This window comes from Strongylocentrotus purpuratus, unplaced genomic scaffold (assembly GCF_000002235.5).
Source record: "Strongylocentrotus purpuratus isolate Spur 01 unplaced genomic scaffold, Spur_5.0 spur5_scaffold_5, whole genome shotgun sequence".
NCBI classification, from domain to species: Eukaryota; Metazoa; Echinodermata; class Echinoidea; order Camarodonta; family Strongylocentrotidae; genus Strongylocentrotus; species Strongylocentrotus purpuratus.
This window is the reverse complement of record NW_022145611.1, coordinates 5280035-5304872: the sequence shown is the minus strand read 5'-3', so window position 1 is coordinate 5304872 and position 24838 is coordinate 5280035. Positions and strand designations below refer to the sequence as shown.

General features: G+C 35.7%; 2 protein-coding genes across 3 annotated transcripts in view; one reads left to right on the top strand and one right to left on the bottom strand.

The window, feature by feature from the left end:
- LOC585176 (centrosomal protein of 128 kDa) overlaps positions 1-17597 on the top strand; it is a 31827-nt gene extending 14230 nt beyond the window's left edge. For both annotated transcript variants that reach the window (XM_030999090.1, XM_030999089.1), the window contains exons 12-24: positions 937-1111; positions 1587-1706; positions 2363-2494; positions 3187-3348; positions 5570-5629; positions 6602-6688; positions 7820-8013; positions 8605-8809; positions 9312-9504; positions 10335-10420; positions 11015-11128; positions 12117-12160; positions 13567-17597. In XM_030999090.1, coding sequence (XP_030854950.1) covers positions 937-1111; positions 1587-1706; positions 2363-2494; positions 3187-3348; positions 5570-5629; positions 6602-6688; positions 7820-8013; positions 8605-8809; positions 9312-9504; positions 10335-10420; positions 11015-11128; positions 12117-12160; positions 13567-13681 — 1687 coding nt within the window. In that variant the 3' untranslated portion in view covers positions 13682-17597. The remainder of the gene's footprint in view (positions 1-936; positions 1112-1586; positions 1707-2362; positions 2495-3186; positions 3349-5569; positions 5630-6601; positions 6689-7819; positions 8014-8604; positions 8810-9311; positions 9505-10334; positions 10421-11014; positions 11129-12116; positions 12161-13566) is intronic.
- A 2222-nt stretch (positions 17598-19819) lies between these two features.
- Positions 19820-23862, bottom strand: LOC105437834 (golgin subfamily A member 6-like protein 1). Its single transcript, XM_030998489.1, is given in 5 exon segments — positions 19820-20929; positions 21191-21381; positions 22388-22395; positions 23345-23481; positions 23788-23862. Coding segments are annotated over 5 exon segments (1521 nt in total).
- Positions 23863-24838: the final 976 nt, after the last annotated feature.

Sequence of the window (24838 nt, the reverse complement as noted above, 5' to 3'; positions counted from 1 at the left end):
GAATTACATTATCAAATTTAAAGGTGAAAATTTGATCGAATTCTGACAAAAAATGATTAAGTTTAATATGAATATATATGTAAAAGTTGTAATGTATAGGAACTTCAAATTGGCTGAATCGGTTATGTCACTGTGATGCAATGCTGGACAATTCTCCCATTTGTTCCAACACAATAAAAAAATAAAAAAATTCTCGAAATGTATGTCTTGGGAGGGTCTTTTCTCTTTAGAGAATCTATAATAATATACTATCTATGGCATATTTTGATTAGTGTCCCAAGAGAGAAGGCACTTGGGAGAAAAACTGAAATTTATTATATTTTTGTACACAACAAACAGGAATGTAGTCCGTAAAGTACGTCACAAATTGCCAATTTGAGATTCACAAAGCTATGGTGATGTCATATTTCAAACTTTCATAACTCTCTTATTATTGGTCCTATTTATTTCAAACTTTCGCCACTCTGTTTCTCTTATTTTCCTTCTTTCAAGTTCAATTTCAAGTTTTCAAGTTCAAGTTTTATTTCAATTCAAGTCCATAAAAAACATATAAGATACAGATTATATACAATATAGAAAACACAAAATACACACAAAATGGAAACATGTCTACAAATATATCGGAATTATAAAAAGTTAAACAGCAATAGAAATGAATTGGGGAAACTGCAAATAAAACCATAAGGTTCTGTCGAGGCAGCTCCGTGTTATTAAAAGATACATATACAAGTTCCAACAATTGGCTATAAAAAGTATAACAATAACAAAACAGTGTACAAAACATAGGAGACGTATTAACATGCAAATATTATTATAGATTTAAAAACAGATGAAGTATTTTTTTAGTTTAGATTTAAAAGAGTTTAAGATTTCATACAAATGAAGTTATTACAAGGGTTGGATTGCACCCTTTAATTATTATTTCTATTTGAATAGCTTGAAATCCAAATGCAGGAAGCTGGAGAGGGAACATGAATCCAGCAGTCACAGCTCATCTCAACACCAAGATAGGTCTGAGGAACTACTGAAGGAAAACGAGGCATTAAAGATGCACAAAGCAAACATGAGCCACAGGATGGAGAACCTGCAACGGGAAATCGCCGATATCCTGGTAAGCTTTATGTCTTTATTTCTTTCTGACATAATTTGTAACATGGTCATATTTTGCAAATTGTTTATTTTCCTCTCCTTTTGATTTAAGATTCAATGTTTTCAATCTATACAATCTTTCCTTATTTTCGACAGGATATAGGAAGCACTTATAACATTCAAATGCCATATATCTTATCTTCATATTTCTCCTTTTTGTCCATAACGGAAGTCATAACAGAAAAAAGATTATTATCATAATTATTATAAAATTGTTATTATTAATATTGTTATTATTATTATTATTGTAATTATTATTGTTGCTGTTATTATTATGACCATTATTATTATTGTTATTATTATTATTATTGTAATTATTATTGTTGCTGCTATTATTATAACCATTATTATTATTGTTATTATTGTGATTAATATTTTTTTCACAGTTCTTTATTGAATGAAATAGATGATAAATTTTTTTTCTTTTTCTTCTTTAGGAAAAGCTAGCAAGACAAGATGAACAGCTTAGATTAAAGGACATCGAGGTCAATGAAATGAAGTCTTCCTGTCTGAAACTAGACCAAGAACTCCGGGAGAACAGGAATCTAACAGACAAGGTCAGTACACCACAGTAAAGGTTCATCCGTTCATTCAACTGCTGGGGCAAAATCTTAACAACTTTACGTGTGAATAAATAGCAAGTTGGTGATGACAGCTAGGGGCTCACTTTGATTTGATTTTTTTCAATTTGTTGTTTTCATGATAATAACATCGTTATAACAGCCTATTTGCAGTAAATGCATTGCCAGCTTATCTCCTGTGTTGTTGAAAATATGATCCTACAACAATTTGCAAATTTGTGAAATATCAAACCCTAGTTAAAATAACAGCTGATACGGTAGTATTCATTTAATTGTGATAATTTGTCTTCATCAGAGGACGTCAGTCAAACTTTCCGAAGCTGTCGCTTAGGACAGTCCTTTTTCTGCTTAAGAGTTCATTGTTGACATATATCTCACGTAAATCTATATGGATTCATCTTCCTTTTCTTCTTCCTCTTCTTCTTCCTCTTCTTCTTCCTCTTCTACTTCTACTTCTTCTTCTTTTTCTTCTTCTTCTTCTTCTTCTTCTTCTTCTTCTTCTTCTTCTTCTTCTTCTTCTTCTCTTCTTCATCTTCTTCATTTTTTCTTCTTCTTCTTTTTCTTCTACTTCATAATCATCATTATTGTCACTGTCATCATCGCCATTTTTATTATTGTTGTTTCCATTCTAGTTGGAGGGAGAGTTACGGGGAGAGCAATCGAGGTTCATGATACTCAGCAATGAAAAGCTCAAAGTAGAGCAGCAGCTAGATTCAACTAAAGCTACATTACATGATGCTCAAGGGCAGAACCAGAGAACACAGGTATGGTGTGAGAATGCTTGTTCATTCGTTTGTTCGTTTGGCTGGTGTTTTTTTAATCTGATTACTGATAAATATAAGTGTCTTTATGAACTCTTTCTGTTAGCATGGAATAGGGTCAGTGAGCTCAATGCATGCAGCGATTAGCCTGCGTTTATGTGTGAAGTTTCTCACTCAGCTAGGAACTGTTAGCCATAGGCAACATATTATCATTATTATTTTGTTATTATTATTTTTATTATTAATTTATGTTTATTTTTTTCTTGATACAGCATTAATAGATTATTCTCATAACTTTGAATACAATAATTACTACATGTATATGGATCCAGGCTAACTCGGACCAAAGACAACTCAGCCCAGCTTCCAAAACTGTCATTTTTTGTCATTTTACCCTATCCCTTACCCTAAACCTAACCCTAAGCCTAACCCTAACCCTAATTGTCTAAACCTTGCAGCTGGGCCGAGTTGTCTTTGTTCCGAGTTAGCCCGACTCCATGTATATGTATATAAATGATAATTCAAACAATTGAAAAAATATGTTTGTATACACATCTTATAAATATATAAACGGATTGCCTAAATACACAGTACCGAACAAATACTTGTTATAGCAATGTGTATCTCCATCTAGCATACAAAACATGTAAATGCTCAGAATGAAATCTAGTATCTACCCGTCTTGTCATTTACAGAGAGAGCTGCGCGACATCACCAGGCAAAAGGCTGAACTGACCACTCAGTTTTCTGAGCTGACCGCTCAGAAGAAGGTGGTAGACAGACAGCTGGACATTGCTGAGGAGGAGAAGCAAAACATCAAGCAAGATCTTAAGAAGCTGGATAAAAAGTTCCAAGAGGTATGGATTTGATGAGATTCAGATTTCAAGACTACTAAAATGATGTTGTGGTTTAGTGGTTCATTCAATTGGTTTTCAATCAAGGAGTCAAGGGTTCAAATCCCAGACCGACATTAGTTTCCTTTGGCTAAACTAAGATGGCCACTTTCCATCCAGGTGTCAATGGGTACCCAGTATTCTATAGTACATAAAGTATATTTGGACGTTTAGCTAAAACTGGAGTAGTAACATTGGAATGCCAAGAGTGTCAAGGCATGATGAAACATGATCATGGTACCCCAAAAAAGTCACTATTATTTATATTGAATGATATGAAGCGCGTTTATCCTGCTGTCTCATTTTCATTTTTGTAATATTGATGTTTCCAAATGGAAAATATATACTTTCTTCATTTTTAATTTAGTTTTGATACACCTCTTAGTTATCTGAGGTCTTTTGATATGTATTTAGTAGAGGTGTCGTGGTCGAGTGGTTACGTCACCAGACTGTGGATCACAAGGTCCGTGGTTCGAGTCCCGCCGCAGCGCTAATGTCCTTTGGCAAGACATTGATCTACGTTTGCCACACTCAACCCAGGTGATGTAAATGGGTACCTGGCTGGAATTAATTCCTTGAAATGCTAGAGCGCCGTAATGCAGCCATGCTAAAGCCAGGGTAATAATCAGGAATGTCTGACAGATATGAACACTATACAAGAACCCAATATCATTATCATTATCATTATGAATAGCTTGAGCTAAAATCTGAATATGAAATCCTCCAGAATAAAATAATTTTCTTCCAATTTACAGATAAGGATCTCTTTACCCTTATAAATCTTTGAATTTAAGAATAAGAAACAAATTGCTAGAGGTGAAAAATCCAAAATGGTAAACAGATATGTCTTGCCATACAGGGAACCCTGACTTTTTTAGTCCATTTATTATTTTAATGCATTATCATTGAAGAAAACTCATAGTTTATTTGATCTCTACGATCATCACTGCCTAATAACAGGAACATGTTCAAACTGATTCTATTCATAGTTGATACACATCAGTCAAGTACCATTTACTAGTTTCTAAAACACTTGACAAATTTTCATTAATTTCCTTGAAACTTCTTCTACTTGTTTTAGTCCAGCATCACAAGGTCATTAGATTTTAATTCTATTTTGGTAATTATTTCCCCAATTAGCAACGTCAGATTCACACCGGCTTTGGATTCATGGTGGCATTATTTATCATGTGTAGAATACATTTAAGTCATGATTGCAGAATTTTAGTACAACAAGTAAGTTTTTTTACGGTTGAAGAATTTTTGATGCACCACGGTCGGTCGCTGTGTGCGGAGTTTGTTGTTTTATCCGTGAAATGCATTGAAATGCTTCCACTTTTGAGGTTCTGAACAGTGACAGGAAAAGAAGAACTGTTTAAAAAGTTTGGCATGGTTGCTTTTGATGTGGAGTGTGTACCTCGAAAATGAACTGCAAGCATTCCCTTGCCTGATGGCTCAAAAGACAAAACCCTTGATCTGCGGTTGTTTTGAGAGGATGTGTAAACGTTTCTCATGCAGTGCGTTCCAGTCTTAATCGAGAAAAGCCTCTAGAGTGTACAATATTGAAAATTATGAGTGAGGCTTTACTGCCTTTGTAGTGGGTTGCATTTTCAGTATTCCTTTCATGTTGGTGTTGTGTTCATTGTGATTGTTGAATCTTCCTTGTCACTTTTAAATTTATGGATTGATAGAACCCTCATCAGTCTTAGGAGCTTGCCCTTGTTAGACCCTGTTTCATGAAACTTGCTATCAGTAACCAGCTACAGTACCCATTATAAGCTACTGAAATCCTTGCATGTGATTGGCTGAGAGCAAATTTGCCATGAAATTTTAGAATGTTTTAATCGATAACAAGTTTTAATGAAGCAGGGCCCTGATGTTGATTTTAGGCAGCTCAGCTGTGTTGAGAATCCCCTTTGTAAAGTCAAATTTGGAATCGAAGAGGTGATTGTTCCTTTAAAGACCGTCAATACTACTGGGCCAGAAGGCATTAGACCACACAGCGAGGTCACTGACAGGTGGCTATCTCATTAACTCAGCTCTCAACTAACATAAGAAAAAGAGGATCATGGGGGACCAACAGTGAGTGCAAGACGAAAAGCTTTAGTATGTCTATTCGTTGATATTAGAATTTGAAATTGTTCTTTTTCAAACTAATGATCTACCATTTTTCTTGCTTATTCAGGTTCAGGACTACAATGTAGCTCTCACTGAGAAATTACATCGCGAAATGGAAACAGCCAAGGTAATAAAATACTTTCATTTATTTCTTGAGGCACATTTTTTTATGATACAAGATAAATAACCATCCTGTAAAACTACATTTCTGCCATTATCAATTTTTAAGAGTAAATGACAGAGTAGAGTTGATTATTAGAAACTTGTATTTCTTAATAAATATGTTTGTGTGTCGTATCATATACCTTTATATTTAAGAAAACATTAAAGTCTGTGTCATTCTTGGAGTTAACATTGTTAGGAAAAGGTACAGATATATAATATTTGTAGATGTTTCTGACCAGGCCATGTACATTCTTGAACTGCCATCAGAAGCAAGGAAATAAAAGAGAGGCTCATGTTTCTGGTATAACACAAAACAATAATCTTAAAGCAGTTTTAGATAACTGTATATTATAAGCTTATTACCTTTAAAGGGACTTGGTAACATTCTTCAGATGAGAGAAAATGGTGCTAAGGTAGTGACTTCAATGCTAGATGTACGATTAAAGATAATCTGAAAGTTTGAGTGAAAACGAACCATTATTAACGATTAAAATTGGAAAAGACTGATCTAATCAATTTCTTAATTCTCTCAACAGCTCAACTATATTACTACAATTTAATTACATTTTGAGTTGAATTTAAATCGTCACAAAGCAATAAATTTGCTCTGTAGACCATTCCAGACACTTAAGTTTTGAAACAGTTTTAAAAGCCTGTCTTATGTCTTATTTTCAAGGAAAACGGTTGGGGAAAATTCAAAAATTGTTGGGAGAATTTACTGTTAATCTCTGTTAGAGGGTGTTGCACAGTGACGCCTTCAAAGAAAACCATAAATATCTTTGTGGTTTGAGAATTTTCTCAGGATTTTTTGCCTGTTAGAGGGTAAGTAAATTAGAAGGAATATAGCAAGTAACATTTCATCCAAAAATTACAGTTTTTTCTTCAACAATGTTAGGGAGTCAATTTAATATATTATTGATATACATTATTGCAGGGCAATGAAGGGAAAATTGTTCAAGATCTGATGCGGAGAATGAAATGTGAGAAAGCCGAGTCAGAAGCAGAGATCCAAGCTCTCAAAGTAAGTGCAATGCATTTATTTTTTTTTGAAATTCATGTTACAAACAATTTCATAAATCATTTTGAAAATAAGGTTTACTTTACCCCCCCCCCCCCTCCCACACACACACACACACACATACTGCCATTCACAGAATGAGTGATCTATACATGGCAAACACTTTAAATTAAAACAAGATAAAACAGCCAAGTGTGTACAAAATTTGGGCTCTTGTGAAGGGAAAATATTATGAGGGCTTTCCAATTCAATTTATTCCCAGGTGGAAGAATAGTAAATAGTAGCAGTGTCACTGGAAATTGATAGCTCTTGAGATACATTCATATTCTAAATTTTTACTGAAAATAGTTTTAAAATATAGACCAATTTTGTTATGCCACATGTGTGTTGTGTGTAATCCCCTTAAGCTCTTATCTGTATGGAGTGTGTACATGTTAACAGATTATGGCAAAATGTTTGGTTGGATGGGGTTATTTGTTTTATGTTACAACTGATTTCATTTTTGTTTCCATCATTGTACAATTTATGTAATGAAAATGTTTTGAATTCATGTCAAGGAAAAACAACTGTATTTTATTTCTAAAATTAATTTGTATTGTTTGGAATCAATAAAAAAAAAATTATTGAAGAAAAAAAAAGTGCTTTTACACTGTATATGAATTTCAGCAAGACTGAATGAATTTGTATATAATTTTGATGTTCATTCTTATGTACTTCATAATCAACATCCTAATAAATTCATCTTAGTTCTTTCACAATGTTTTACTTGATCAGGGGAGGTGTTTCACAAAGATCCTAAGTCGAACTCAACTCTAAGTTGGACTTAAACATTATGGAGAGCCATTTGTAGCCTTAAAATATAATATATTTAAAAGTGAAATTCAAGTATTTCAGACTTTTTATAAATTCCAAATCAAGAACATGGAATTTCCATGATAATAGAAAATATGAATGATTTGAATCAACATTTTATGCCTTTTGAAATAACTTGTACAAATTATTTTCATGGATGCTAACAGCTTTCCATAATTGTTAAGTCCAACTTAAAGATAAGTTCAACTAAGGATCTTTGTGAAACACCCCCCAGTACTCAACTTTGTCTTTAACTTCCACTTATGATTATTTTTCCTATAGATTGAATCAGCAGAGGCGAGATCATCCACAAAGTCCCTTCGTCGCCAAGTAGAGAGAGGAAACGGCGAGATGGAGAAGATGCGGGGAGAGATCCGTCACCTTGACGATGAGAACCTCAAACTAAGGAGAAACTTTGACCGGATCAGAGCTGGGTTTGAGGAGCAGGCACAGCTGGTGGAAGTAGGGGATAACAGGTTTGTGGAAACTCCAGGGGGGTGTTTCACAAAGATTAAGATCTACTTTAAGTTGGACTTAACCATGGCAGGCCGTTCATGCCACTGTTTGCTTTCACTATTTACTGGCATTGCTCTCTCAAGGGACGAACAAATCATGGTCACAAATCTACAGAATTTACATTTTTGATAATTCATTATTGAAGGAAAAAAATTATCTAAAGATCATAATGGTTCAGAGCAAAGAGTGGCATGAACAGCCTACCATAGTTAAGTCCAACTTAAAGTCAATCTTAGTCTTTGCAAAACACTCCCCATGGACAATATTTAGTTCAGTATTTAAAGTGAATGTACCCTGTAGGATTTCCATGCTGCTTACACACCTCGGTCCATTGCAAAATACCCATTTGTTCCATCGTTGTGACACGAACAAGGCTGATAACGAATACACAAATAGTGACCATAGTTTTAGACATGATCCGTCTTTAAAGGGAAACAAGAGATGTGGCCATTTAAGGCAGGTGCTCTTTCTGCACAATCCGTCTCTACAGACGGTTTGACTGTATTTCATTCCTTCTTGACTTACTCTCACTTCCATTCACTTTTATTTAGATCGTCTGTACTGGAGAAGCATTTGCAGAGAGCAGAACTAGCCATTCAGAGCCTCCGAACTGACCATGACAATGATGTCCGTGGTGTGGTCCGAGAGGTAGACGTCCTTGTTGGACTGGTCACTGAGAATGGCGATGATGACCACGCACCCCAACCCTTCTCCAGATCACATGGCTCTCCCGATGCCATGCTTGCTAATCTAAAGGTGAGAGGGGGTCTCACTGAAAGCTGAAAAGAACAGAGAAGCAGGGAAAGAAGCTGGAAGAAGACTGTAATCAATCTGCAAGAAATTAGAAAATGGACAACCTGTTATCTGTTTCTGTTTTTATGACAGTCTCCAAATTGTTTATTACCTTTTGGTTGACTTTCATTGTCATGAGCAACTTCCATGATAAGTTGATTCTTGTCACTATTTTGGCAATTCAAAATCAGTATTTGATAGCTGTTCAGTGCAACAACAAAATATCTGGGGTTAACCTTAAAGGTACTATGACCCATTTGCAGGAAAACAAATTAAAAGGTTAAATTCCAATGGCATTTGAAAGATAAAACTAATTTAGAACTTCCCTAAAAAAAATGGGGGCTTGAAAATTTCTTGAAGTAGGAAAATAACAACTATTAGTTGTTGAATCGACTGCAAAAGGGACATAGTACCTCACAATATCATGGTACATTTAAAGATGATGTTTTTGTATCTTATTTAATAGAACAAACTCTACTGGCTTCAAAAGGAAGTTCGTAAGCAGAGTGACGGGCGTAGCAGGCTTCGAGAGAACCTCAATCGTAGCAGATCAGAGCTGACCGAGCTGAGGCAAGATTACCGGGCCGATAAGTACACCTACGAGACTCAGTTGGATAGAACTGAGGAAATGTTACGAGATCTACAGTATGAGAAACAAGGTTAGGAGAAAGATATATTCATCGGCAGTAAAAGCATGCTTTTGTACAGTGAACATTTCAACAATTTGGCATCCACTCTTGTTGTAGCTTGTGCATCCGATTTGGATTTCTCAAGCCATTAACAATATCAATGATATTGGTAATTCGTCTTACAGTTTATTATTACCCAGGTCACTAGATTTGATTAAGGATTTGCACTAACAGTGCTCTCTCTATCTCTCTCTCTCTCTCTCTCTCTCTCTCTCTTTGCTCCATTAGAGAGCATCCCAGTCAGTCGCCATTTTTACAGCCATGCATATAATGATCCAGTCTCATGGTCATTTGCATCCTACATGGTACCCATTTAACACCTGGGTGGAGAGAAACAACATAGATAAAATGCCTTTCTCAAGGACGCATGTGCTTTGCCGTGGCTCAAACTTATAACATACCCTTTGCGCATTCCGAGTCGAGTGATTAAACTGCTCAACTACGACGGGAAATTCTATCTACCAGGCATCCACTTTCTTTGCCTTCGTCAAGAGACATAAGAATGAACATCAAGATCTATATTCATAGCCTTCATTTGAAAGTCACAGTTTCAGTCTCTCTTTGTCAGGGACATAACATACATTTGCTTTTATGAGTTCTTCTTTTTGCTGAAAGTGGAAGAGTCTTCAAATGTTATGATCCTGATCCTAAGATGTTGGGCAATTCAGAAAAAAAATGATAATCAACTTTGAAAATTCATATCGTAATTGTTATGTATATGTACGTGTATTATACATTCACGTAGTTACGGTAGTCAGCGAATCTGTTTACGAACTATAAATACGCATTTCTCTTTCCAGATTTGCATCTACAGAACCTTGAAAGAGTCCACACGGTCAAATCGTTGGAGAAGCAAGTAGATAACATGGAAGAACATATCAGAGAGGTGAGATGGAAATCACTTCTGAAAATCACCTTTTCCTTCATCTGTTACACTTCTTTACCAGTCAAGTTTTCTTGTTTTTACTGGTATAAGATTGTTAACAAGTTGTCTCTTTGAGCCAAAAGGGCATTAGCTCATATAATTTTTCTCAGAGTTAACGTCCTCCATATTCATATTTTACACATACCTTGTCACTGTCAGTAATGTAATATGATACAAATTCCTAGTCTTGTGGAAACAAGTACAGATTTTGAACAATGTATAGTCAAAACTGTCTATAGCGACAGCCCGAGGGAAACACAAAAAGTGGTCTTTGTAGACAGGTTCCTTTTGCACATGTTTCAATGAGAAACCATTTTCAAGGGAAGCACAAAATGTGGTCCTTGTAGACAGGTGGTCTTTGTAGACAGGTGGTCACTAAACCAGGTTTGACTCACTTTCCCAAGAGTTTATTTTCTTGATTGTATTTTTCTCCACAAGATGGAAACATTATGGTTACTATATGCTGAGTGCATAGTGAATTGTTGATTGATTATTATGAGCTATGTAAATGGAACATTTAAAGATATAATATTGTTATCCTTCCTTTTATTTCAGGGGACTAAGATTCTGGATAGGTCAATTGAACGGCTCTCAGAGCCAGATCATTTACCTCCTCCGCCTCACCCCTCCTCCTCCTCCTCCTCTCACTCAGAGTTTGATAGACTGAGGGTAAGTAGTAACTACTTTCACACTTCTTCTGTTACCTCATCAAAAGCAAAAATTACTTAATGGCTAAATTGATCACTTTTTCTTCCTTAAATCATTATTATAAAATTGTTTCGTTGTTCAAATAAAAAGGCCTGTATCTGATAACATTATAAATGGACAAAAAATTTATTAAGAAGTTTATTGATGACACTCTGTTTTTAACTACAATGATTTTTGTTTAACCTCTGAACATTTCGCCAATTTATGAATCAAAAGATGTGGTATTGGCAACAGATCTGCAATGGTATATGGGCAACTGTTTCTTTCATTCTTTCTTTCTTTCTTTTATTTTTGTACATGATACTTTATCACCCAATGCTGGAATTTTTTATTTTTTTGTCCATGCAACTAACTTTGGAAGAGAATGTGACTTTCAGAAATGTTCATTTTGATATCTACTATAAATAAACTTCTTGTAGCTGTCATTCCTCCTCTGAAATATCTGATTGAAATTCACAATATGAATGATGGGCCAGATGTGCCAGTGTAATGAACAATGTTGTTGATTTCAATTTGGTATGTAGGATTGAGTACGCTGTTCATTACAGGAAGGTTTTCTGAAATGTACATTCCTTTGATTTCCTGTCATTGCCTCACCACATATGTGGGTTACATATTGAAAGGTCATACTTACAAGTTATGTTTCATACAGTTGAGTCTGTAAAGATATACAAATGTACATTGAACATGCATGCAAATTAAAATGTTTTAGTGAAAGTGATGTATCTGTGTCCATGAAAGCATTCAAGATTGGTAACAATCAGACAATTCAGCACCGTCTTTAAATAGTTGTTGAGTAAACTTTTCATTTACTATTAATTTTATAACTTTGTTACATTTTGATCACATGCTGGGCAGCACTATTTCAACCAATGTCATTATAATTATACCCATGACATGTTTCAAATGATCCTTTCATATTTTGTATTATTTTTTTTTTGACATGTAGGACCTTGATAAAGAAAGGCAGCGCATTGAGGAGAAATACAACAGGTACTTGTGAATAATACTCCTCCCTTATTTTTTTGTTTTTTTAATTTAAATCTTATCTAAATTGTGTCAGAATGAAGACAAATTAAGTGAAGTAATTAACTTCTTTGTTCATGAAATGTTGGGATCATATGTAGGAACATTGTAATTCAAAACATGAATGTAATTTTCGTAGAAACAGATGATTTATATCAACAAGTAATCAACTCATTTTGAAGAGTGGAACCAACATAATGTTGGTGGTGATCTCTCTCTCTCTTTCTCTCTCTCTCTCTCTCTCTCTCTCTCTCTATGATTACTTTTTTCTCTCTCTCTCTTCTCTCCTCTCACACTTTTTGTGTTTGATCTGACAGAAACAGATTTAACAAAACACACTTGACTATTCTTTTTAAATTGATTTTTGTCCAGACCTCAGAGCTCACTAACCTGACTCAATAAGCAGTTATTAGATCCTAATGTAGATACAGTGCAATCTGTATACATACGAAGACACTCTCCAAGATGAAATGAAACATGGGGGGGGGTGTTTCACAAAGATCCTAAGTTGATCTTATCTCTAAGTTGGACATAACAATTATGGAAAGCTGTTAGCATCAATGAAAATATTTTGTAGAAGTTATTTTAAAAGGAGTTAAATGTTGATTCAAATCATTCATATTTTCTATTATCATGGAGATTTCATGTTCTTGATGTGGAATTCATAAAACATCTAAAATACTTGAATTTTCGCTTTTGAGTATATCTTATTTTAAGGCTATAAATGGCTTTCCATAATTTTTAAGTCCAACTTAGAGTTAAGTTCGACTTGGGATCTTTGTGAAACACCCCCATGGTCTTTATAAGCAGGTGGTCTTTACTTCTGTACAGGTTTGAAGAGAAATAAACACATGCACTCCCTATAGAAGGTGGTCTTTCTATAAAGGTGGCTGTTAAAGCAGGTTTTCCTTTATATTACACTATGAACATGACTGACATAGAAAGCGGACAAAATATACAGTTCCTCAGGTAGACAAAGGAACATCCCTTCACTGCTATTATGTAAACATATGTAGAACAGGTGTCACATGCATATTCACCTTTTTACATAATAGCAGTGAAGGGATGTTCCTTTGTCTACCTGAGGAACTGTATATTTTGTCCGCTTTCTTTGTCTGTCATATTCATAATGTCATATGCTCAATCAGAAAACAAGAGAAAACAAACTATCATGACCTTTCATTTATATAGTTATTTTATCCACATTTATAATGCTAGTAATATTTTATTTTCTTGGTAATTTAAGTCATGTTGATTCCATTAGTAATATTGATTTTTCTTGAAATAATCTTGATTTGTGTACACCGCTTTGAAACTTTTATTTCACAAGCGCTATATAAATTTTTTGTATTATTATTATTATTTAATTTCAGATACCAGAGCACAGTAGCCCAGCTCCACCAGCAACTAGATGAATCCAAGGATTTGATAAGTAGCCCACCATTGCGGAGAGAGCGTAGTAGGTCGGCCAGAGGGCTTGACCATTGACACTTGTGAAGAAAATGCCCCAGACCAGAGATAAGTAGTCCACCATCGCGGAGAGAGCGTAGTAGATCAGCCAGAGGGCTTGACCATTGACACTTGTGAAGAGAGTGCCACAGATCAGAGATAAGTAGTCCACCATCGCGGAAAGAGCGTAGTAGATCGGCCAGAGGGCTTGACCATTGACACTTGTGAAGAGAGTGACTCACATCAGAGGTACATGTAGTAGAAGTAGTAAGGATTTGGAATATAAGATATAACAAAATTCACAATGTAAAGAATGATAGGCATATGATAAAAGTAACTGCCATTCCGATAAACTTCACATGCATATCTACAAATTTTGTATGTACGTAAATACAAATGTTTAAGATAAAGTCTGAAATATTCTCTCATGAATTTTTAAACACTATGCAATTTCAATTTAAATGTAAATAAGTAATTTTCATTACCATCTTAAATACGTCATCACTGCAGGCAGGGATACAACATATCAAGTCAGGATTTTGGTAAATTCTTATGGCGGTATATGCAGTAGTAAAACTTCTCCAAATAATACTGTAGAAGTAAAAAATTAGTTTTGAAAATGAAAACATGTACAAATAGTTGAATATTTAAATTTGAATTTAATTTTGTATGCAAATTCAGAATAGATTGTGTGGATGAGTAAGCCTTTTGAAGCAAATACTCATTCATAATGAATTCATAGAACCTTGCAAATATTTCCCCTTCCAGCTTTTTTGCAAGGAGAGGGAGTATGTCTACGTTCACAGAAACAATATTTCAAGCAAAATAACGATATCTTCATAATGATGCTCCTCATGCTGTAAGATAATAGTTATTCTCTATATTGAATTCTTTTACATTCCCCGGGTATATACTTCTTCCCCCATCGAACACTGCGTAATCACTTTCCTGATTCAATATGGTATTGTAGAAAGTGTAGACTTTATGTAAATTTGTGTGATTATCAGCACAGTTGTATATTTTAGATATTTGAATGTTAACCTGTCAGGTCAGTTTGAACTTGAATGCATCTCAAATTGTACCCAACTTAAGGTCATACAAATAACAGCCTGTCCTACAGTGTATATTCTTTTTGCAATCATATTTTTCTTTGTATTTTAGAGGTTTTTCTATCTTTTTATGGTCTTGTAATGATACTTTAAATCTGTTCTTCTTTTAAATGCAGTATTTTAATACAATAAGGATGCACAAACAACTAAGAAAATGATGAAATATGCTAAAGATATATATATTTAGAAATATTTTTAAAATATAATAATCACACCTACTCATACAACAGTAATTTTCAGTAATATTTGTGTATGTTCATATCTACGCATGGCATATAAACATAGCTAAGTTTTCTCCAAACGAGTCACTGTCTTCCATGGGTAAAAACCTACTGCCAACAGAGAGACTAGGCTCTTAATTTGTGACATAATGTGGCTTCGTTGAATCCTAATGTAGCACAAGTGGCATCCATTTTTTATGTTAGCAATACTTTTTGAGGAGAAGAAAAAATATGATAAAATACAGTCATCATACAGTGGTCACCTCACTTAAGTCTTCCAGCTGTGCAGATTTCAGAATATTTTTGTTTGTTTTAATAATTGAAATATACTTGCCAATTTTAACACTGCACCAGAAACACTTGTTATTAAAATACAGTGCTTTGCTTTTTATATGAACCCTTTCTTTTAAAAATTAGCTGCCTTATTCTTTCATTTGTCAAATGCCATCGCAAGGAAGTGATATTTGTACAAAAAATGGTATGCATTAGTAATATTGATGTATATTTGTCCCTTATTTGTTAGTTTAACAATGAGTAAATAAAACGTCCAAGTTGTTGCTTGTCAAAATATTATCATAGCATTGCCGATAAGAAAACTATTTAATGCAAAAATATTTGCAAATGAAATAACATTCATATTTCAGGACAAAGTAACAGTATTTCTGTCATGGATTACAAATTAGGAATTCATGGCAGTGTAGTAATGAAAAAAGTCAGCCAGTAAATTTTTCACTTTTATATGTTGTATTACATCTGAGCTTCCAGGGTATTGTAATTATTGTCATTATTCAGTATTCACACATTATTCTATATCATACTGTTACCACCGATCTATGCAGATGCAATACGTATGACGGACAGTAAAAGTCAAGTTATCTAATCTATTGCTTCCCTGTGTAATTAAACATGTTACTATACCATTGTATTTAAAAAAGAAAGGGCAGTTTATCTTCATAACTGTAAGCATGTGTATGATATACATGTACAGTTCAGTAAATTGTAAATTGTGATTTTGAAACGGTGAACTTTAAACAAAATCTATCCTAGTATAGTGATGTTAAATAGTTTCTGCAATGTCTGTTGTTACTTTATGTGTATACATGTGTGTTTAATGCAATATTCAATTCAATCTTTTATAATATAGATGGCAATCAACTGTTCTTATTTATTTTCTGATATTGCATACCAAGTTACCTGTATTTTCTCTGGTACGTTGGTGTTTTAAATCTGTTGATATTTGTGAACTATAGTATTGGAAGCTGTTTATGAAGAGTATTTATATTGATTCTTCTCCTACTTCCATGCCCAGATTTTGACTGCTTTTGGCAATCTTGAGTGTGCTATTCCTGTAGTTAATGACATAACCTTCATTTTCACAGTATTCTATTTGTATATGAATCTGGAATCTAGTAAGATTGGGTAGTTATGTGGTAAAGGTATTTTTCCAGTATTGACTGTAACAGTATTGAATTAATTATATCATTTTTCTGTACCATTTTCTTTCTTTCTCTCTCTCTCTCTCTGACTATATATATATTTATGTACACCCCCAAAAAATACAACAAATGATGATGCTCCGTACACAGAAAAATTGTTTTACAAATTTTTCGCCCTTAGAGCTTTGTCAAGTAATGACTTTGCTTGACTTTGAAAATATTATTGTTATGTGTCAAAATAAAATGCGCCAAGGCACAACGAGAGGGAACACAAATAATTATGTCACAAAGAAATAGGAAGGCAAGCAAGTAAGAAAAAAATGAAGGGAAGTGTTATGACGTAATAATACGTCATACAAAAACTAAAGAAAGAAAAAGAGGGAAAGCAAAGGATATATATATATATATATATATATCTTTCTCTCTCTCTCTCTCTCTCCTTCTCCCCTATCTCTTCCACTTTCTGTAAAATAAATGGTTGAAGGCAATTCAGTTTGCTGTGTCTTGGGTGTCGGTTTATTAATATTTGTTCTGGTTAATCTCTAATAGAATTTTTTGAAGTATCGGTACTTAGAGGGGATATATTCAAGAAACTCAATATTTTTCTTAATAATGAACATCTCAATTCTGTGTTGCAGAATTAAGCAGCTTACAACTTTGGATGATTTTTTTTTCACCTGTATTTAATCAAAACATTTAACAAAATTATTGTTGGTCTTTAAGAGGTTGTTAGAATGGATTTAGAATATTAAACATGGAAATCAATTTAACTATAACTAAATTGTTAAAAATGAATGTGATTCTTTGGAGGGCTGAATTTAAATGAACTGTTAACCCTGCATAACTCAAAGTCGCCTAAGTCAAATTAACCCTAAAGCAAATCAATTTTTTGACCAAACAACGCAAAACACATTATTTACACTTCCAAAGTTTTGCAGAGACAACTGTATATCATTTTTAGCTCTTTTAAAGCTAGGTAAGATATTTTCAGATGTATTAACCTGCCATATGTGGTCCTTATCACCTTCATGTACATACCTATCAATATGTTTTTAAAATGTGAAATATGTGTAAATGAAGAGATGCTTAGAATTGTACATTTTTATGCCTTTGTAACATATTTCTGAGACTGTAAATAATCTTTGAGAGACGAGTTTTGACTTATAAATACTTGAATTTTGTAAAAATATTTCTATTTATTTTTTATATTTCTAACTGAATTGTACATATTTGTGTAATTTATTTCATGCAACATTGCAGAACTTCATCCTATGTGTTATGGGCCTATCAAGGTTATTTTTTTGTTGTTGTTATTTTTGTGTGTTTTTTGTTAATCCTTCACTCTTAAAGTTATCCATCCCTGCCCTGTGAATTAATTTGATAATAGATATCTTATTTTCCAATGTAATTCAATAAAAACATCTTTTGTATTTAAAGGATGACTTTTCTTTTAAAAAATTAATTCTATTTGAATATACATGTAAGAAATTATACTAGTCAAATGCAAAGTTCATCGAATTGGAATTGGAATGTATGTGATATTGATGTTGTAATGTTATCACACAGGTGCATATAACCATGAAGATTTTACTACATTTGTACCGTAGACACATTCCTGCATTTTCAAAAGTAAAGGCTTAGATAGTGAAACCTGTATATAAAGACAACACAAGGAAAACAAGAAAATTAGTCTTTATATGCAGGTGGTCTTTATGTACAGGTTCCTTTAGTATACGTTTCAGTGCGAACTGATTTTCAAGGGGAAATGAAAAATGTGGTCCCTTTAATACATGTTTCGATGAGAAAGCATTTTCAAGAGAAACACAAAATGTGGTCTTTCTATACAGGTGGTCACTAAAGCAGGTTTGACTGTACCAGAAAGCACCATTATACAATGGTCTTCTCGAGAGATTCATCTTTAAATGAAATATGTGGACAAGGGACACATTCCACAGTTTTGCCCTAAACTATTAACTCAATGATGTGTTTATTAAACACTTTCTTTTATTATACAGTACTAAACTGAGATGGAAAAAAAAGGAAGTAAAATTATAGATTTAGGTCTGTTTGATTATAATTGCCCAGGAAATTAAGGAGAACATTCTTTAATTTTGTTTATGGGAAACATTCAAAACAATATTTTCAATAAGGCCTATGTTAACTTAATTGCCCTGTAATTAATGTGTTAAAGGTAAAGACCAGTTATGGTCATGCGATTGCATTGTGAAAGAAACGTTGTGGAATCGATCAGAAAAGGTTGATCATCTAGCATCTAGCATCTGCAAGGTTCTGGAATCATCAAAATGATAAGAAATTTGGCCCATTCTTCGTAAAGTTACAAGCACTATACACAGAAAGATGTATATGGGACTACCCTATATCTCTCACAGACCATGAGAGAAACAAATTTACCAAATATATGAATTAGTAGGCGGTTTCCCCGGCAAATTTTTTATCATCATGTATTAGTCAAAACATATTCTTTCACATGATTGGTAATGAGAGCTTCCATTTCATTTTTTGAAATTGGGGCGTTTCCAATACTGATCTTTACCTTTAATGTAAGTAATATCTGTAACTTTATGACCAAATGTAATTATGAAATCACATGGATATGTTCATTCCGATAATAACTGAAATTCCCTTGTCTAACCTGTAAGTATTCAAATCATTGTGTGAAAATAAAAATTTACATTAAAGCCTACACATAAATCTCATTTGTATTTGCATTGCCTTTATATCAATATTTCCATTTCATAGTTTTCATTTCACAATTAGGTTCCAGATTTTTTCAGATACTTGCATATCATTGATACTAGTCATTCAACTCGACTTAGGGAAGGACTGGAATACATTTAGAGAATAATGAGAGATAATATGGAGTTTATTTAACCCAACTGCTAAAAAGTAAATAATGTGTCATTTTGAAAATGCATGGAAATTCGTCCTTTTTTCTGTTTGTCACTCAGTATGCCTGTTTACTAATTCTACGCCTATGTCTTTAACAAACGTTTCTTTTTGACGACCCAAGTGCTTGCATTAGGCTTGTGAGACATAGTAGCAACCAATGTGTGCAAAGTGGATCCCCTCCATAGAGGTGCCAGTTTGCATAGCATATCAATTGGGTAGTTGATAGCAAGAGTTTCTAGAGAAACCCGATAAATTGATCAGTAAACGGGTCTGTTCTTTTTTTTAATTTATAGATATCTCTTCACCCCCCCCCCCCCCATCCTTTTTTTTCTCTCTCTCTCTCTCTTTCTCTCTCTGTATTTGCTGGATTATACCACTCCCCGTCTTCCAATAGTGAATCAAAATATGTCAAACAGTCCTCAGAAGTCAATTTAAATTTACAATTTATTTACAATTTTATTCACAATGTCAATGATCATAACATAAGTCTTCATTCAAGTCTTAAGAACGCCTGCTGCGCCTCCTCCAACCAAAACAGCATAAAAGTTGCCACCATTTCTGTCTTCTTCCAGTTACAACAGCCTGATCTTTGTTATCTTGATCACTCTCCTTCTTCCTATCTTCATTCTTTATATTGATCTTCCTCTCCTCTTTGAAGTCTTTGGCCTCTCGTATTCCCTCCAATACCTCTTTCATTTCGTTAATGATCTTTTCATCCTTCTGTATGTGCCCCTTCTTCATCTTCTCCATCGGCGTTTCGTTCCACAAGGTTTCAGCAAACTCTCTTAACTCCTCCGTTATTTCTGACAGCTTCACTACCTTCTCGCCCTCTAGCTCTCTGTCTTCCTCTGTAACCTTAGCCTCCGCAACCAAAGTGATTGCCTGCTCCTCCACCGCCTTCGTCTCCTCCTCTTCTGCCTTTATCTTCTCCTCCTCAGCCTTTATCATCTCCGCCTCCTCTGCCTTCATCTTCTCCTCTGCCTTCAAATCCTCCTCTGATTTCATCTCCTCCTGCTCTGCCGCCATCTCCTCCTCCTCCTCTGCCTTCATTTCCTCCTCCTCTGATTTCATCTCCTCCTGCTCTGCCGCCATCTCCTCCTCCTCTACTTTCACCTCCTTCTCCTCCTCGACCTTTAGCCCCTCTTCCTTTACCTTCAATTCCTCCTCCCATTCTACCGCTTCCTTTGCTTCCTTCTTCTGTATGATTTCCTCCTCATCAGTCGTCAGCTCTGCAACTTTCTCTTCGAGATACAGGACAAACGCGTTAATCTGGTTGGGCTGGATGTCATTCTTCACCTCCTCCTCTGCCTTCAACTCATCATCATCCTCCTCCTCCTCCTCCTCCTCTGCCTTCAACTCCTCCTCCTTTGCTTTCAGCTCCTCCTCCCGTTCTACCGCTTTATTTGCTTCCTTCTCCAGTATGATTTCCTCCTCATCAGTCGTCAGCTCTGCAACTTTCTCTTGGAGATACAGGACAAACGCGTTAATCTGGTTTGTGTGAATGTCATTCATCTCCTCCTCCTCCTCCTCCTCTACCTTTATCCCCTCCTCGTCTAACATCAGCCCCTTCTCCTCTGTCTTTAGCTCCTCCTCTGCCGTTATCTCATCCTCCTCCTCAGCCGTCATCTCCTCCTCCTCCTCAGTCGTCATCTCCTCCTCCTCCTCCTCTGCCGTCATCTCCTCCTCCTCCTCCTCAATCTTTATCTCCTCCTCCTTAGCCGTCATCTCCTCCTCCTCTGTCGTTATCTCCTTCTCAGGCTCCTCAGCCATTATCTCCTTCACCTCCCCCTCCTCTGCATTCAACTCCTCCTCCTCCTCTACATCCAGCTCCTCCTCCTCCTCCTCTGCCTTCAACTCCTCCTCCCATTCTACCGCTTCATTAAATTTTGCTTCCTTCTCCTGTATGATTTCCTCCTCATCAGTCGTCAGCTCTGCGCCTTTCTTTTGGAGATATTGGACAAACTCGTTAATCTGGTTTGTCTGAATGTCATTCAGATAGACATACTCACTGAAGGCAAGAGTCTCTGCCAACTCGTGTTGAAATCTAGGAACTACTCGATTTGCTGAATAATAAAAACAAATTGGAGAAGACCAATATAATGACACTGTATGATACATCATATATTTTGTATCCAAAATTAAAAGCGACTATCGACTGTTTTAGTTTCAAGGATTTCAATACGACTTTAATAATTATGCAAACGATTTTCCACATCCGCTTTAATTTGAGGAGGCGAGTTGGCTCAGTCGGTAAAGCGTCTGCCTGTCGAACCAAAGATCCCGGGTTCGACTCCCACCCAGGCGGATGACTGAAGCCTGCGTTGTGTGTTAACGTGCCCCTTCCCTTGTTCATAGATGCAGGTTATGTCAAGTGGAAAACACTCCGTCCCTCGGATAGGACGTTAAATGGAGGCCCCGTGTACAGGAGAGTCATAACCCTTGCACGTTAAGAACCCATTGCACTATTCGTGTAAGAGTAGGGGGAAACCCCGGTGTAATGGTCCACCTGCATACCCCAACCAGGCCGAGTATACGGCATCTGCAAGAATCTTCAGTATTGAAGGAGGCAGATTATCTTGAAGAAGAAGAAGAAGAAGAATTGGAAATTTGAACATTTTCAAATTTGAACATGAATGAAAAATTGATTACTTCATCAGTCTTTGTATTCCAAGTTGCAAAGCTTATTGAATTCCCACATAATATGTTTTTGTATTTTTCTAAATACATGACAACATCATTAATGAGAATGTAACAATAATTTATACATAAAAATTAATATGAGAAGTGATACCCCAAAATTTACTTGTATACACTTTACAATCATGGTGTTATACAATATCGAAGCAATTTAAATGATTTAGACTTATAGTATAGGAAACGTACAGAAGGAGGAGTCTATTAAAAACTAACGCTTGTCTTATTAAGACCCCTATCTTTATTTTTTTTTAAACGCAAGATTATTTTGACGTTGCATATGATATTGATTTTTAACCTAAATCATGAAGAAAACATATCGCAATAAATTATTCTAGTTGTATGATATCGACGTGTTTTCTAGATAGGACTTACGTTCGTCACTCATGATGAAAGATTCAAATCAAAGACAATTAGACAAATATTCTGATATATTCAGAAGAGATGCTACTAAATCGATGTTATAGCTAAAAGCGCTTACATCAATAATGATGAAAAGATAACTTTGTAACTATGCAGATCATGACGCATGCGCATCACCGCATCCATTACGTCACAGTTGAGCGCAGTAACTGTTGTCCTCAAAGGACAACATTGTGCGCTTTTATTCAAGAAAGTTGAAAGGGGTTCACAATTAAATGTGTTGATTTCAAAGTTGAAGTCACATTTTACATATAAAACTCATACTACATGTCAGGATGATACCGACCGGAAATTCTTACGTTCATTTCCTCCTATCAATTTCTCTCTCTCTCTCTCTCTCTCTCTCCCTCTCTCTCTCTATCTCTCTCTCTCTCTCTCTCTCTCTCTTACTCTCTCTCTCTCTCTCTTTCTTTCTATTATCTACCTCCCCCTCCCCCTCTGTCTCTAAATGTCTCTTACTCTCTATGTCTCTTTCTTACTCTTTTGTTGTCTTCTTTGTTTCCTTCCTTTCGCCGTTTGATGAAAGGGGCACGTCTTCATCCATTTACAACAACCTGATTTGTGTTATCTCGAACACTTTTGTTCTTCCCATCTTCTTCCTTTCCGCTTATCTTCCCCTCCTTTTCGAAGTCATGGGCCACCTGTATCTCCACCAACATCTCTTTCATTTCATTTGTGCTCAATTCCTCCTCCAACTGATTTTGCCTTTTCTCCTTCATCTTCTTCTTCCACATCTCATTCCAGAAGGTTTCAGCAAACTCTATTAACTCCTTCATTAATTTTATGAATCCTTCTCCATCTTCAACTTGATCTTCACCTTGCCTTGCAGTTTATCATCTTCCTCTGTAATTTTAGCCTCTTCCACCAAAAACAAATGACAGCTCCTCCTCTTGCTTTGACTCATCCTACCCATCCGCCTTCATCTCCTCCTCCTCTTCATTCTTCTCTGCCCTCACCTCCTCCCTAGCTGCCTTCATCTCCTCCTCCTAGACGGTCTCTGCCTTCTCATCTTCCACCTCCTTCTCTGCCTTCTGATTCCCCCTCCTCTGCCTTCATCTCCTCCTTCTCTGTCTTCATCTCATTCTCCTCTCCGTATCCTCTGCCTTCATAATAATATATCCTCCTCTGCCTTCATTATATAATAATGATAATAATAATAATGGTGGCTTTTTATAAAGCGGACGTGTCCGTCACTTTGTGACGCTCTTGTCACTGCCCCGATTATTACCCCGCGGCGCTTTTTCATTTCAAGGAATCAATTCCTGCCAGGTACCCATTTACATCACCTGGGTTGAGTGTGGCAAAATGTAGATCAATGTCTTGCCAAAAGACATTCGTGCCGCGGACCTTACGATCAACAGTCCGTCGACGGATCCACTCGACCACGACACCTCCACCTTTAACCGCTCTTCCTCCTCTGCCTTCATTTCATAAATCCTATCCCTCTTCTTCCTTCTCCTCCTCCTCTTCCTCCTCCTCCTCTGCTTTCATCTCAAGATCCTCTGCTTTCGTTCCAGGCTCCTCTACCTTCAACTCATTCTTCCTCCTCCTCCTCCTCCTCTGCCTTCGTCCCCTCCCCTACCTTCAACTCCTTTTCTGCCTTCAACTTATCCTCCTCCTCTGCATGCCTTCATCTCATATATCCTCTCATTCTTCCTCCTCGATCATCTGCCTTCATATCCTCCTCCTTGTTCCATTCTCCCTTTCATTTTCTCGCTTTCCTCTATTGTCTCTCTTTCTATATAAAAAAAAAAAAATCTACACTCGATTGGTGGGCCGTGCCCCAATGTCCCTCTGTAAATACATGCTTGCCACTGAACCCAGTTGTTCCTGCATTAAATTGTGAGCAAACGCGCCGTCTACGGCGAGTACCTGTACCTGAGTGATATGCAGGGATAGTAACTCCTTGGTTCAATACAGTATTATTGACAGAATTATTTCATTACTTCTTTATTTCCATTTCCAGGAGCACGAAATAGTGTAACAATTAAGAACAAAGAATACAAGAAAACTAACATATACAATATGAAACATCAGCTTATACCTGGGGATCACCAAGCTTCTGAATCAAGGCTCCCCTCACGACTTAAACATGTTGAATATGAAATTCAATGATTAAGTAGCCAGAAATGACATAGATATTATAAAAAATGATTAAGTACTATAATTACCACTTGTTATAAAGTACATATCCTAGTTTCAAAATAAGCAAAGAATGAACGGAAAATCATGCGAACAAAACGGGAGGGGGGAAGCGGGAATCGAATGGTGAGTCGGAAGAAACAAAAGAAAGATTGGGCTGGTCGAGGAGGAGGCAAACTCTGAGGGAAAAGAGGAAGAGGAGGAGGCAAAGTCGGAGGAAATGACGCTGACAGATTAGGGGGAAATGGGGAGGGGTAAAAA